The sequence below is a fragment of the Camelus dromedarius genome, chromosome 10 (genome assembly GCF_036321535.1).
Source record: "Camelus dromedarius isolate mCamDro1 chromosome 10, mCamDro1.pat, whole genome shotgun sequence".
NCBI lineage: Eukaryota > Metazoa > Chordata > Mammalia > Artiodactyla > Camelidae > Camelus > Camelus dromedarius.
This window is the reverse complement of record NC_087445.1, coordinates 46,950,523-46,966,155: the sequence shown is the minus strand read 5'-3', so window position 1 is coordinate 46,966,155 and position 15,633 is coordinate 46,950,523. Positions and strand designations below refer to the sequence as shown.

At 42.8% G+C, this 15,633-nt stretch overlaps 2 protein-coding genes across 2 annotated transcripts; both read left to right on the top strand.

Moving 5' to 3' along the window:
• Window positions 1–1,902: 1,902 nt before the first annotated feature.
• LOC105102321 (olfactory receptor 13C7) lies at window positions 1,903–2,862 on the top strand. The gene has a single exon (XM_010995652.3). It carries the CDS (start codon window positions 1,903–1,905, stop codon window positions 2,860–2,862), a length of 960 nt encoding a protein of 319 aa, XP_010993954.3.
• A 7,932-nt stretch (window positions 2,863–10,794) lies between these two features.
• LOC105102323 (olfactory receptor 13C7) lies at window positions 10,795–11,754 on the top strand. The gene has a single exon (XM_010995653.3). The coding sequence runs from the start codon at window positions 10,795–10,797 to the stop codon at window positions 11,752–11,754; it is 960 nt and encodes a 319-aa protein (XP_010993955.3).
• Window positions 11,755–15,633: the final 3,879 nt, after the last annotated feature.

Sequence of the window (15,633 nt, the reverse complement as noted above, 5' to 3'; positions counted from 1 at the left end):
TATGGCCTACAATGAAAATGGAGCCTGTGGTCCTGCGACCTGGCCTCAGAGGAGCCTCACGGGCTGAGCAGCCCAGAGTTTCTGAGCCCTCCCTGTCCCCTTCAATAAGAGCAGCTCTGCTTTATACATGGGGGTTCTGAATTTAAGAGAACAAAAGTTCTCTTTCATAAGAAGTTTGAACATCATTGATCTCTTCCAATCCCAACACAGAATAAGGTAACCTGAGGGTCTAGGAGAGGGAAGAAGTACTGAAATCTACTCAGCAGGTCAGAAGGTTAAGCACAATGGAGCCCAAGTCTCTGGGCTTACATATCTGATGTATCTGCAGATTCAGTGTAGTTCCAGAAGGAAGCTGACCACCATCACATGAACAAAAAAAACTTAGAAAACCGACTGCTTGGCTCAATATGTTCAAGAATTTTCTAATACTCTAGAGTTTGCAAATATGAAGTAGGCTGTTTGGGAATGCAGTAGACTCTTTATCTTTAGAAGAAATCAAGCTGAAGTTGAAAAGCCATGGATCAGTGTGGGGCAGAAAAAGAACTACAATGGAGACAGGGTTGGACTAGGTAACTTGGGGAGCATAATCAATGGTACGATATGAGTCTAGTGACAAAAGGCTCAAGGACTATTAATGTCCATGGATTTTTGCATGATCGCCAAGGGAGAATGGTATTAAAATAAAATAAAATAGATGCTGCTTAAAGGTAGAAGCTTGCAACAAGTAGTAAATAAGTCAGTGATCTAATGCATACTATAATGAATATAGACAACATTGCACTATAATTATGTAATGTGATAAATACCACAACAGCAATCATATTACAATAGATAAATGTATCAAAGTACCAGATGGCACACCTTCAATTTACACATTATATGTCAAATATATTCAACACAGAAAAAAAAAAAAAGAAAAAAAGCACTGCTTAGTTATCCAAGAGAACTAGATTTTCAGAAACTGTGATCAACTATGGGTTTTTGGAGACAGTTCTCTGTCTGTCCTCACTGAACAACAGATTCAACTGCTAGGAACATATCAACACTTCCTGAGCACAAAGTCACCTTGGAGACCTCCCCCCTTTCCCTTGCATCTCTTTGTGTCCAGTCCTCCTTTTGTCCTTAATAGCCCAGCTGGATTCAACATCATTAAAGGAGCCTTCTATGACCCCTGTTCTACCAATACTCTGCCTGCCATTTTGGATGTTTTGGCCTCTCCTGAATCCTTCTGTTTCCCTTCCCTGCCAGGCTGTGAGCCCACTTAAGCCATGGGTCACCCCTGTTCCTCAGAGGAACTGTCACATTCACACACTGGGTGCTCAACAAGTGTTTTGGTGGATGATGTTTAGACACAGATGGACAGATGGATGGATGGATGGACAGAATGATGGATGAGTAGACTGGTGGATGGTCACAAGATGGATGGAAAGCCCTGGAGCTGGTGTTGCTAATGAGAAAAAAGATCTTGGGAACAAGGGATGTATTTTCTGAGAAAATGATCTGTATTCACAATTAATGATTTCCCTAATACCTAGTACAGAGTGGGAGAACATGGAACAAACTTACAGTCACATTTCCAATCAAAGTTTAATGAGATGAATTGCCATATAGACCATAGAACCACTAAAATGAATGTGTTATGTGTCTTGTCTCTGATCGAATGCATTAAAAGATCAGAATCATCATTCTAAACACCGTAAACCTGATGTCCTATGGCCCCAAAGTAATTTCTGATTTTATTGCTCTTTTCTTGTAAAGAAACAGAGACCACGGATTCAGAACTGTTTTCTGATCACTCAGCCTGACTAGAACTCCAGACCAGATGCCCTGGACCTACACGAGACAAAGGATGTTGAGTTTGGACCTCTGAGAGTTTTATTCAGTTTAAAGAGGAGACATACCATGGAAAGTGCCAACCAGACTGCTTCCGTGACAGAGTTCATTCTCCTGGGCCTCTCAGCCCACCTGAAGCTGGAGAAAACGTTCTTTGTGCTCATCCTGCTGACGTACCTGCTGATCCTGCTGGGAAACGGGGTCCTCGTCCTGGTGACCGTGTCTGACTCCCGCCTGCACACGCCCATGTACTTCTTCCTGGGGAACCTCTCCTTCCTCGACATCTGCTACACGACCTCCTCTGTCCCCCTCATTCTTGACAGCTTCCTCACCCCCAGGAAAACCATCTCCTTCTCAGGCTGTGCTGTGCAGATGTTCCTCTCCTTTGCCATGGGAGCCACAGAGTGTGTGCTTCTGGGCATGATGGCGTTTGACCGCTACGTGGCCATCTGCAACCCCCTGAGGTACCCTATGGTCATGAGCAAGGCTGCCTACGTGCCCATGGCTGCTGGCTCCTGGGCAGCTGGAAGTGCTGCCTCCATGGTTCAAACATCCCTTGCAATGAGGCTGCCCTTCTGTGGGGACAATGTCATCAACCACTTCACCTGTGAGATCCTGGCTGTCCTGAAGTTGGCATGTGCTGACATCTCTATCAATGTGATCAGTATGGGGGTGACCAATGTGATCTTCCTGGGGGTCCCTGTGCTGTTCATCTTGGTCTCCTACATCTTCATCCTCACCACCATCCTGAGGATCCCCTCAGCTGAGGGGAGGAAAAAGGCCTTCTCCACCTGCTCTGCCCACCTCACAGTCGTGGTCGTCTTCTATGGGACCATCCTCTTCATGTATGGGAAGCCCAAATCCAAGGATCCTCTGGGAGCAGACAAACAAGACCTTGCAGACAAGCTCATCTCCCTCTTCTATGGGGTGTTGACCCCCATGCTCAACCCCATCATCTACAGCCTCAGGAACAAGGATGTGAAGGCTGCTGTGAGGAACTTGGTGAGTGAGAAACACTTCACCTGGTGATCTTAGAGGAGAGATGTCCCTGTAGTTCTGTGCCTCTTGGTCACTTTCATCCATGAATCTCAGAAGAATGTGTCTCCCAAAGAAATTACATATGAAGAGTGACCAGAAAAATTGAATTACACATGCAATGGAGAGTTTTAGCTGTTACTGAACCTAATTTTTAATTTTATTTATTTGTTTATTTTTAATGGAGGCACTGGGGATTGAACCCAGGACCTGGGGCATGCCAAGCAAGCACTCTACCAGTGAGCTATACACACTCCAGACCTAATTTTTTTAAAACGATGAAACCTAAAACCTGATAGGAGTGTGACTTGAGGGGATAGAAGTGGAATGCTGTTGAAAAGAACAATTCATGATTTGTCTGATTCTCTACTGGGCAAGTCTGAATTCACCTTTGGAAGCACACTGCTCCCTCTCTTTGAGAAAAACAGCTCAGTGCACCTTTGTGTCACATAAAGATTAAAAATCTCACTCTAAAAAGGTTGCACTGAAGACAATGTGGGGCAAAACTTCAAGACACAGCAGTAAGAAAAATGGTCTTCATTGCAGGAAATGGCCCATCTTCAACTTTTATTTTTCTTGGAGGCAAAGCTGAAGCTGAAGCTAGACTTTATCCTTTCCCTGAGACTCAGCGGAGTTGGGACCTTGCAGATTCCACGGAGGGCATTTCCTATGAGGGCAAGTAAGGTGGATCCTGCAACACACATGTGGAGGATCATAGCCTAGGCACGCTCACAGCTAGTATCTGTATTTAAGCTTTGTTTTCCTCCCCTAGGTAAGTCTTAAGTACACATTCTGACTCCATAGTCTGGAGGGTTAAAGGATGGATCTATGGGAGAGAGCAGAGCCGGGGCGCCACAGGGATCCGAGGGAAGCTGGAGTCAAGAAGGGGAGATGTGACCGGCAGAAGATGGAACAAGGTGGCTGATTGATAAAACTGAAAGGCGGAGCCAGCTCACTGTGTACCTGGCAAGAGGTCCAGAGGTAAAATGTGTGAGGATCTCAGTCAGTAATGACACAAAAGGGGGCAAAGATATCGTTAGGGAGAGAAATTGCCTCTTTTTCCTCGAAGCAATTGGATGTTCGTATTTTCCGGAGAATCAAAACTTTCTAATGAAAACAAATGCTCTTAGCTTGCCTTGCTTGAGTGTCCTGGGCTCCTCCTGCCTGAGGCATGGTCAGCCTCTCTCTTGGGCCCCACAGAGCTCCCTGCCCATCCTGGATGGAAATGTGGACACGGTCACTGAAACAGTCTCTTGGGCTGTGGGAGCGCAGGGGTGTGTTCCTGTTTCACCACCTCATACCCAGTATTATCTGTCCCACTCGGGTGTGAACTGGCCTTTCCTACTGAGCACAGAGCCCCTCTATGCCCTTCTTAGCTCACTACAGGGAGGAGGACCTCAACACAGGATTAATTCAGACCTTGGTCAATTAAGAACTGAAACTCCTGAACCATCACGAAGGCTCTAAGTCAATATGCCTCAACCATTACTTTTGCTCTCTTCCTAGAAAGAAGTTAAGGGATCACGAGACCATGATTTACTAGTTCACTTTGCAGCAATACATAGATGAATCACAATCACCAATGACACATCGAAGTCACAAGATGGTACCTGGAAGCCTGCAACTTTGCTTTGGGCAGGACAGCAAGGTGGATATGAGACAAGACTAGATCTCCCATCTCCCAGTTTGACACCTCCTCAACCTAATAAACATTTCTCTTCTCCAAACTAAGACATTTTGGTTTGTTTGGTTTCACTGTGTGTCAGGCACATGAACTTAGGTTCAACAACACTATTAATATATCTAAAACTCCAAAGTAATTAATTACTATCATCAATTATCTAGCATTTATATTTCCTCAAATGTCTTATAAATGCTTTAATTATTTCAATTTGTTTATTTGAACTGAAATCCAAATTATACATTATAATTGGTCTCTTTTACTCTATAGCTCTCTCCTCTTTTTTTCTCTCCCTCTCCATTTTTTTAATTTACGTTTTGGGGAAAGGAATAGTTTCTCACTATGGGAAACTGTAGAGTTTACCAAAGAGTTCTGCTACCAATTTCAATGTGAATGTAGAGGGGGGTTTCCCACTTCCCACCAAGCAATGCTCAGACACCAGCTGAGGGTCCTAGAATTGGACTAAATTGTTTCACTATCTGAGACAGGAGGGAAGAGGGCAGGGCACAACCACTGAAGGAATGAGCAATTGAGGATAGGACATACACTGGGTAGAACCTAGATGGTAGAAGATTTGACTTCTAGTGGACCTTGAGCCTCATGGCACACCCACAGGTGCCAAGACAGTTCCACAGCTGACCATAAAAGGCCAAAAAGTGAGTAGGGCCCAATTCCTAGAAATCCCTGCCCCTTCCCCAACATAGTTGGAATGATCCTCCAACTTGTTAGCATATGAAATTACCCAGCCCATAAAAATTAACCACCCCCACACATCATTGCCATTCTCCCTTCTGAGACAGCCAGCACTCTGTGTATGGAGTGTGTGTCTCCCTGAATAAATCTACTTTCACTTTACTATGGCTCTCTCTTGAATTCCTTCCTGAGTGAGACAAGAACTTATTCTCTGGTAACTTACCTACCTGGAGATGGCATCAGATTCCACAGGTTAAGGGCTGGGTCCTATCAGACTGCTCTCTGCCCTGCCTCCCCTACTTCAAACATTAGTTGCAAGCCCAGGTTGTCACCTGTGCTTCTGATTGACCAGTCATAGATTGAAGGTTCCGACGACCCCTTACTTGGGTTTGATTAACTTGATAGATAGGCTCACAGAACTTGGAGGCACATTTTACTTACTGTATCACTAGTTTATTATAAGAAGATATAACTCAGGGACAGCTAGATAGAAGAGATGCACAGGGCAAGGTATGGGGAAAGGGCATGGAGCTTCTGTGCCCTCTCCAAACACACGACTCTTCCAAATCTCCACATGTTCACCAACCTGGAAAGTCTCCAAACCATAACCTTTGGGTTTTTATGGAGGCTGCATATAGGAGCAGGACTGATTAAATCACGGGCCATTAGTGATTAATTCAACCTCCAGCCTTTCTCCCCTCCCAGGAAATCAGGAGGTGAGACTGAAAGTTCTAACCCTCTATTTAGGGTTGCTTCCCCTAGCAACCAGCTCCATTCTTAAGTGCTTTCCAAAACTCATCTAATTAACTTAAATCCTGTTGTGGTTGAAATGAGCTTGTTATGAATAACAAGACACCTATTTCACCTTTATGGCGCTAAAGTGTTTTTCAGGAATTGAGGATAAAAGACCAAATACTATGAGGAAAGTTGCTCCATTGCTATTATCACCCAAAAAATTTCAAGGATTTTAAGAGCTGTGAAGGGCCTTGGCAGCTGTGAGCCAGGAACCATGAACAAAGACCAAATATATATGAGAAATACATTTTGGCCAGCTGAATGAACAAACATATGTTTCTTATAAATCATAATATCACATTACCATAGTCTGCATTTTGCTGATTACAGTCCTATAGTATTTGTCCCTGTATTTCCTATAAATTGGTGATTAGATCTAGATACTTGACAGGTTTTTGTTTCAAGTGTAGCAAGGAGCTCATGGCTCCTGAGATCTTCTAACAGTCCCCTAGTATCTTTGATGGCTTCCTTGCCTTCTGGTTATGTCAAGATGTTTGACGCTCAGCATGTACAATTCCTCTCCAGACCTGGAAACAACCATTTTCCCTAAGGAGCTCTTATTCCTTTAGTGGGGATTGGTATTTAGAACCCACAATCTGGGTGCTAGGGGTGCTACTGAGTTTGTCAGTTTCTAGGCCTGATACTGAGCAGGACTCTGCGGGCCCTCCTCTCAACCCCCTCCCTTATTTATAGAAACCCAAAGTCTCCCAGACCTCCCTAAGTCATCGAAGAGTAGGCTCAAGCAGATGATTAGGACAAGCCTGCAGGCATTGGGGAGATGGTAATGACTCTAACAACCTATCTCAGCAATTAACTGAGATTACCCCCCATTTCCCCTTAAAACTTTCATGGCTGAACAGAATCTTTGGGAATGGGTTTTTTGGGGTGACACTGGGTCCACCAGATTGCAGCCATTCTGATTAAAAGCAACTTTCCTTTTGGTTACCAAGGCTGTTGCCCTCAGGATCATACCCCTGAGGGTGTGACCATACCGCTCCATCAAATAGAAACCAATTACCCATATCTAAGTCTCAGGAGGCAGTTGCAAAGAGAAGAAATAAGAACTTGTTAGAACCAATGGAGCCCAAGATGGTGGAGGATTTGACTTCCAGTGGACCTTGAGCCTCATTATACACTCACTGTAATGTAATAGCATGCTAAATGACACACCAACCAGTGCCATGACAGTTGACAACTGCCATGACAAGAACCAGAAAAGCTGATATAAGGACTGAAAAGCCTGTTTAAGGACTGATTGGTTCCATAACACCCAGAAGGAGGACATGATGGCAGAAGCCTCCCATGAAAGTCCACATGGCCTGACCCAGGCTGCACCTGTCTCTACTGGCCATCTTGGCTGATGGTTTTTCGCTAGAGCACTTCCTTTCCCCGCTCAAGTGCTTTTCTTTCCTTCTCCCTATCTGACCACTTTCCTTCCTTTTCCTCTTTTGAGAAATAAAGCAGTTTTTTCACTTCATCCCTCTGCCTCTGCTGTGAAATCTTTCATAGCCAGTGGCAAGGATCCACACTTGGGTGGCCCTCCTAATTTAGGCGTCTCACTATCCACTAACAGACCTTTTCAGGTGGAAGAGAATACATAGATGCAATTCAAATCAAGATCTACAGAATTTTTACTTAACCTCATTGATTTCATACCTGTATCTCCTTCTCCCAAATACTATCTCCTCATTCCAGAAAAGTATGGAGAGGGCTTAAAGTTACACCAACATAAGAAGCTGCCAAGAGCTGACATGGGCACAGGCCTTGAAAGAGAAGTGAGTCAGGTTGTCCCTGTGATGTGTACATTCCCATGTGCCTGACAGTACTGGTGCCAATAATAACAGATGAAGCAATGGTTTGGGCCCTTCCACCTGTCCCTGAGCTTTCCACAGGAGACCCAAGCCCCCATGAATAGAGTACTGGGGGCTGATGGGCTGAGAAAGAGTTTGAGGAGAAACCCAAAGAGTTGAGAGAGAGACTCCAAACCAGAACCTCAAGGCATCTTGCAGCTCAGGGGTGACTTTCCAAAATCCTGGTGAGAGCAGTTGCCAGCCCTGTTCACCATGGGTGGCCTCTGGCAAAAAAAAAAAAAAAAAAAAAAAAGGCATGTGGTGCAGGTAAGAAGGAAGCTGGCAGATCTCCTCTAAATAAGGCCAAAAGTCCTGAATTCTGCAACCTTGCTTTGCTTATGATAGATGTTCTCAAAGTTTAAGAGCCACTTAGAAAAGAGAGGTTTGCTAAATATTTGAAAGGGTGTAGTCACAGCCAGGATTTAGGTATCTAGGGTCAATGTTGTCCTAGGTTTTAAAATCATGTTTTCTTATAATTTACACTATATGTCTGTTTATTTATTCATAAAATGTATAGATGGTCTACTGCACCAATATGCACATTATAAAATGTTTACAAAAACAGAAATTAAAAAGATGGGACAGAGATAAAATAAAATATAAAAAAAAGAGCTAACACAAAGCAAAGAAAAAAAACAAAGGTAGGTCACAAATTCACTTATTAATTCATTCATCAACTACTCATCAAGTGCCTACTGTGAGCCAGGTCCAGCTTTTATACTAAGGATATATCTGGGAACAATGCAGGAAAAAAAAATCCTCTGCTTCTGTGAAACTTACATTCTAGCAGGAGAGAAACAGACAAGAAACAATGACTAACATACATAAGAAAATAATAGCGGCTGTTAGAAACTGCATGGAATCAGGCCTGAGGCATTAAGGAGAACTGAACACATGCATCTAATGTTGCTCTTCCTGAAATCCACAAAAACTACAGTAATATTTTTTGTTTAATTTTTGTTTTTAATGACAAGATCACAAGATTAAGGAGAAGAAAGGAGACATCAGAGTGATAACGTTCTGCAGGCTGGAAAGTGAATGGACTAGTAGCCATTTCCATAGCAGATCTGATAGAGTCAAATCCTAAGCCAGAAACTAAGACAGCCACAACCAGACCTACAGCACAGAAGACTCACTGTACCAGGTCCCTCAGACCAGGAATGAAAAGAGGTGCTGCTAAAATAAGGAGGATTAGGAAAAAATGTATAATAAACAAAGTTCCTACATCCCCTCCCTTATTATATGACATCGGTCAACTCTCCCCTGTCTACCTCAACAAAAAGTTTATTCTCTGGAGAGGATAAAACACATACACCTAAGAAAGTCTTCAAACAAAAAGACATCACTTCTGCAATCAACTAGCCTTTTTTAAGCCCACGGCTGCTGTACCTGTGAAACTCTTGGCAGGAGCCAGGACCAGATTCATTTATGACTCTCCCAATGCCCTGTGAAGGCCTGGCCTATGGTAGGTGCTCAGAATCTATTTGGTGGGAGACAGACAAGACAAAACCTTCTAGGTCACTTGCTTCTTTCCAGCCCTGAGATCCTGAATTTGGAAATGCTGGGGCTGCTAACAAGGATTTGTCCTGTGCAGTGGGTTCACATTCTCCCAGATCTATTATGGGCTCTGCTAAGAGTTCTTATTGACTGAGGGGTTTATGTTAATTCCAGCAGGACCAGAATGACCCTTCTCTAATGCCTCCCAGTAGCTCAGCAGGATGGGTACAAAGGGAGGGAGAGGGAAGAAAGTATTTCTGGAGGACTTCAGAATAATTGGATCTTGGGGACATAATCTCAGATGTATAAAGTTTCTAAATTTTGTCACTTAAATGCCTCAACTTTAAATTACTTCAGGGACTAGAATAATCCCAATAGCAAGGTGCCATTTAAATGGCTTCATATATGCAATGGACGGGCCTTCGTGGATTTTTCCGAAACACAGAACAAAGACAAGAAAACTTAGCTTTCACCCATTTCGGGTGCTCACTCCTCTGGCTGCTACTTTCAGACCAGATTGGCTATTTTCAGCCTCTGGACTATTTCCAAACCACAGAAAAGTGATTTTCCTTATTGAGCTATTTATAAAAAAAAAGGTAAGAGAGCACTTTTAAAAGAATATGTAAACTCTTGTGGGCCCAGCCCCATTCCTGGCTTCACCCTTGTGACTAAGTGGCATGGAGGGAACTTGAAGGAAAAGGAAAAGGACAACTCAGGGGTGTGACAGAAAGCCCAAGAACAAGAGATTCCTGAGGTCACTTGGTCCCTGGGATGGGATACCTCTAAAAATAAATCCATTCCAGAGTGAGTATTAGGGAATCAGAGGCCCAGAGAGGGAAAGGAACTTAATGATTGCCAGGCACTGGGTGGTTGGCAAAGGCCAGTTCTTTGGGTAAATGCACCTGAGGAGTCTGGCAGGTGCATGAAGGAAAGAAGGAATGAATATCCCAGAGGTCTGGGGAGAGAAAACTGTGTGAGAGGAGGAAGGTAATATCCAAAAGTGCTTGAAGAGGGGAATGGTCAGGAATAGAGGATGAAAATGATCAGTTATTTCCAACCTGTCTTACACCCTAAAGGCAGGAAAATCATACAAATGTAATATAACACTTCTCACAAAATTGATTAAAATGAATTGGCCACACATGGTATAACTTGAAGTAAATGTGTAATGTCAATCTTGAATATGATTAGAAAAATTCTGTCCACTCTGGTGACATGTTTTTGAAATACCTCTACGGGCAGCCAAATATCACAAAGTAGATTTTACTTAGAGTGACCCCCAGGTTGCAAGAGCTGTTCTCTAGCTGCTCGGCAGGACGAGTTTCCTCACTGGCTTTCTGGCCACTTTAGGCATCAGAAAATCATGAAGTTGGCTTTTTGAATTCCTGCAAGTTACAGAGGAGAGGCACCATGGACAGGTCTAATCAGACCTCCCCGATGCTGGGGTTCATTCTCCTGGGCCTCTCAGCCCACCTGAAGCTGGAGAAAACGTTCTTTGTGCTCATCCTGCTGATGTACCTGCTGATCCTGCTGGGAAACGGGGTCCTCGTCCTGGTGACCGTGTCTGACTCCCGCCTGCACACGCCCATGTACTTCTTCCTGGGGAACCTCTCCTTCCTCGACATCTGCTACACGACCTCCTCTGTCCCCCTCATTCTTGACAGCTTCCTTACTCCCAGGAAAACCATCTCCTTCTCGGGCTGTGTCATGCAGATGTTCCTCTCCTTTGCCATGGGAGCCACAGAGTGTGTGTTTCTGGGCATGATGGTGTTTGACCGCTACGTGGCCATCTGCAACCCCCTGAGGTACCCTAGGGTCATGAGCAAGGCTGCCTACGTGCCCATGGCTGCTGGCTCCTGGGCAGCTGGAAGCACCACTGCCATGGTGCAGACATCCCTAGCAATGCAACTACCCTTCTGTGGGGACAATATCATCAACCACTTCACCTGTGAGATCCTGGCTGTCCTGAAGTTGGCTTGTGCTGATATCTCCATCAATGTGATCAGCATGGTTGTGGCCAATGTGATTTTCTTGGGGGTCCCTGTGCTGCTCATCTCTTTCTCCTATGTGTTCATCATTGCTACCATTTTGAAGATCCCTTCAGCTGAGGGGAGGAAAAAGGCCTTCTCCACCTGCTCTGCCCACCTCACAGTCATGGTCGTCTTCTATGGGACCATCCTCTTCATGTATGGGAAGCCCAAATCCAGGGACCCTCTGGGAGTAGACAAACAAGGCCTTGCAGACAAGCTCACCTCCCTCTTTTATGGGATGGTAACCCCCATGCTCAACCCCATCATCTACAGCCTCAGGAACAAGGACAGGAAGACTGCTGTGAGGAATCTGCTGACTCAAAAACACTTCACCTGGTGATGGTGGATGTTTCTCTGCCTCTTGGTTTCTCTCACCTGAGGGTCTCAGAGGATAAGATGAAGGGCAACTTTCATACAAGTTATCGTAGGTAAATCTAATTACACAGACTCTCACTACACACAAGGGCTTTGTGTGAAGAGGGAGCATTTAATGTGAATTTTCCCCTCATTCCGTAAGCAATTCTATAAAAGTATATTCCTGTTGGTCAATTTCTCTATATCTGTGATACATACTGAACAAACTGATGTCAAGGAAAAGTAACTCTTCACAAGTTTTATTGCTTAACTCATGAAAAGCTCTAGTCTGTAAGTCTGTACTTCAACTGCTCCTTGGCTCTTTCTTTGAACATATCTGAATGGGTCCTTACTTTTATGTTACCTTTCAACTCATCTTACTCCTTATTAAATAATAGTAATATTTTTATCTTTATCCTCATTGTTTCTTTCTCTTTACTGTCATTTTAATTCTTAAAACTGTTTCTTGAGCCCTTCTGTAACTATGTCTTCATAATTAACCTGTTTCTCTTGCCCTTAATCAAGGCCCCCACCAGGAAGTCATTTACGTCCTTGCAGCAGAGATGAGAGTGAGTAAGGTGTGACAACACTGATGCAAGGGTCAAAGGTGCAGGCCTTTTTTCTTTTCCCTTTTTGAAAATGTCATTCAACCCTGGCTTCTGTTGCTAGATAGCATTGGCCTTCCATGGGTCATCAGAGTCACATGGAAACTGAGAGGTGTCGAGGAGAATCAAAGGAATTCTACTGGCCATCTGACCTGGCTTGACCAAGCACACAGCCAGGTGGTGACCATCACTTGCTTTTCTACCTAAGAATCTCCCAAGCCACCCAGTAGTCAGAGGGAGAGGAGGTGATGCTCAGAGGGAGAAGGAGGAGACATCTAAGAATCATCTGTATGATTGGGGAGGAATTCCAAGTCAACTCCCTAGAGTAATCAATCCAGAAGTCTAGTTAAAAGAATGAGCAAAATAGAAAACCTCTGACAGTTGATATGAAATTTTTAATCCAACAGAGAGGAAACTAACAATCAAAACCATCAGCCTTTGCTGAGAAAGAGTTACTGCAGGAAGATGGTGAAAACACTAAAGGAAGTTCTCAGTAGTTTTTTGAGTGGGATTCAGGAAAGTACTGAATCAATAAAACCAGAGAAGTCTACAAAAAAAAAAGAGGCTAGGAGAAAAGATAGCTGGGCAATAAGAGCCTTTTCTCAGGGAAAATATTCCGCTTACTTGGTCAAATAAAATTCAGCAGGAAGAACTTGAAAGTAGATAGGACAATGCTTAAAAATGAATTTTTAAATTAAAAATAACTTAAATTGGTCTCCTAGACTTCAGAGAAAAAAACAAAGGGATTTAAATTATTTAAGAAAAGATGAGAGGCATGTAAGATAGACCAGGGAACCATTATGGAATCCATGAAAAGAAAACGGAGCAGATGAAAGACAAATAATAATTTTTAAAAAATCATTTCACTGAATAGAAGTTTTAAATAGTTTGTTCATAAAAGGTTCATCAATCACCAGGTAAGAATTGTAGCAAAAGGCACACCTACCTAGATTCAAGGGTAAATTTTGATTCCTATACATACCAAAATAATTCTATAGACTTTTCCACGGAAGAAAAGCACATTTGCTAACAAGGAATGAGAACCTGACTGCTACTGGCCTGCAGTTCTGCAGCCCTAACTGTAGACATCAGTGGAACAAGGCTTACAAAGTTCTGAGGGAAATGGGTTGTAGAGTCCCGAGTTGTACACACTCCTGACAAATGAGGGTTAAAAAGACACTTGCTGTCACGTGTAAACACAGGAAGCACAGACCCCTACAATCTCTTTCCGGGAAAAAAAAAATTGATTTAGAATGTTCTCCCAACAAACAGTTAAAAATAAATAATTGAAAGAGTGTGATAGATATGCCATAGAAGAGACAGCAGAAAACAATGAAATACCTGAGACTAATAAGGTCTAGACAATTCTTAGACCAAATTTGCAAAGACGAATATATGAAGGACTTATTAGCAAACAAGTTGAGGTAAACAGTGACAACAAGGCAACGATGCAGCTCCAGTTACAGTCCTAGAGACTTCATCGAGCTGGGAAATGGAGACAGAGAAGCAAAGTCACAACCCACTAAAGGCCTCATCTTATGAAGGATGTGGGGGGAAGGGGGTTCTTATAAACATAATCCATAGCATTGATACTGAAATGCAACAACAGTCTTAATATGCTTGTTGAACATTTAGGAGTAAATACCAGCAGACAAGTATTAAGAGGAAAACTCTTAAAAGTATTAAAGGATTATGAAAGAACAAAGAAAGTTGATCAAATGAAAAAACTCATTTATTGAACCTGATTAGATTTAAACCATTGTACATTAAAAAAATAATACACATTATCCAGTGTTTTTCTTAATTCAGGGTTTCTAACATGAGGAATGTTAGGAGATCAATTACTACAATCACTTTATTAATAGATTAAAAAAGAAAAAGTAATCCCATCAACAAATGTGTAGAAGTTATTTGGAAACTTAGCATCTATTTCTGACTTTTTTAAAGCAGTGAACTTGAATAGAGGAAACCATCCTTGATGTGAATGAAAGTATCAGAACAACAGCAAACAGCACACTTGATGGCAGAACACCAGTGGCATGCCTAGGATAGCATGCCTGGGTTAGGACATCTGCTCTCAGTGTGTGCATCGTTCTACAGAGTCTACCTAATTAAAATGGATAGAGAAAATAAATAAGGAACAGAATATAGAAAAGAAGAAAGAGGAAAACTATTCAGTAAGTAAACAGATGTTTACTTAAGAAAAAAATTTGAAGCAAGTGCAAAACTACTACAACTAATAAGAAAGTAAAGTAGGATGGTCATATATAATTCACATCAGTTACAACAACTTTAAAATACCTAGGGAAAATACATACAGAAGTTTGAGTATATTACATATTTACGTCGGTCATGCATTAACAGAAGAAATTTCTAAAAAGACGTTTTCATGTTGGAGGGAGGAAAAGTCCTGAATGTAAGCTTCAGGGCAGTCTAGCGTATCCTCCCAGTGCCCTCATTCAGTCTTTTTCCCCCTTTCTAGCAAGTTGGGATGACCCATGTTCCATCTACTTTCCCATCCCTAGAGCAGGTCCACCCTATTTGTTAGGAACAAAGGTGCAAGACAGGGCTTGGAGGCAAACACAAAGGCTCACTGACAAAGGCTCTCAGAAGCAAAGAAAACCAGCCTTTACTCCAGTACTTGTTTTGGAAATTGCCAGAGTTTAGATCAGACCACTGACAAATGAGTCTCTCAGAGTTCTGTGTATGTGCAGATTAATTTCTACCTGATGATTACTGGTGACCATTTTTCTCAATTTAGGATGACCCCTAAAATCTTCAAGAGAGTAGAGTATCAATGAAGGTTATCATAAATATGACCAAATCAAACATCACAGATAATCACAGACAACACGTCAAGAATGTAATCACCCAAAGAGCTTAAATCAGAGCATTTCAGATGCCAGACAGGCAATGTAACTGAGGGAAAGAACGAGGTGGGGAAGCAGGAGCGAACTGCCTCTTCCTCCTGGTTCCAGCCAACTGCAGCCAGGCAGGAATGCAGGAAGGGGGGGTACGCAGAAGCTGCTCCCCATCCTGCAGGTTCCACATTTACCTTTAGTGCTTGCAGAGTTGAGCTGAGTATCTCCCTAAATTCTTTAACAATATAAAGATAAGTATTATAAGGACCAAACAATATTTGTTCCCTAGTCACTTTTGGCTATGGGTTGCCAATTTGTGACCTCTGCTATAAGCACACATAAATCACAGTATTGCTGGAGTTCTTAAGAACACCACGACAGAGGTCAGTTACACCTATT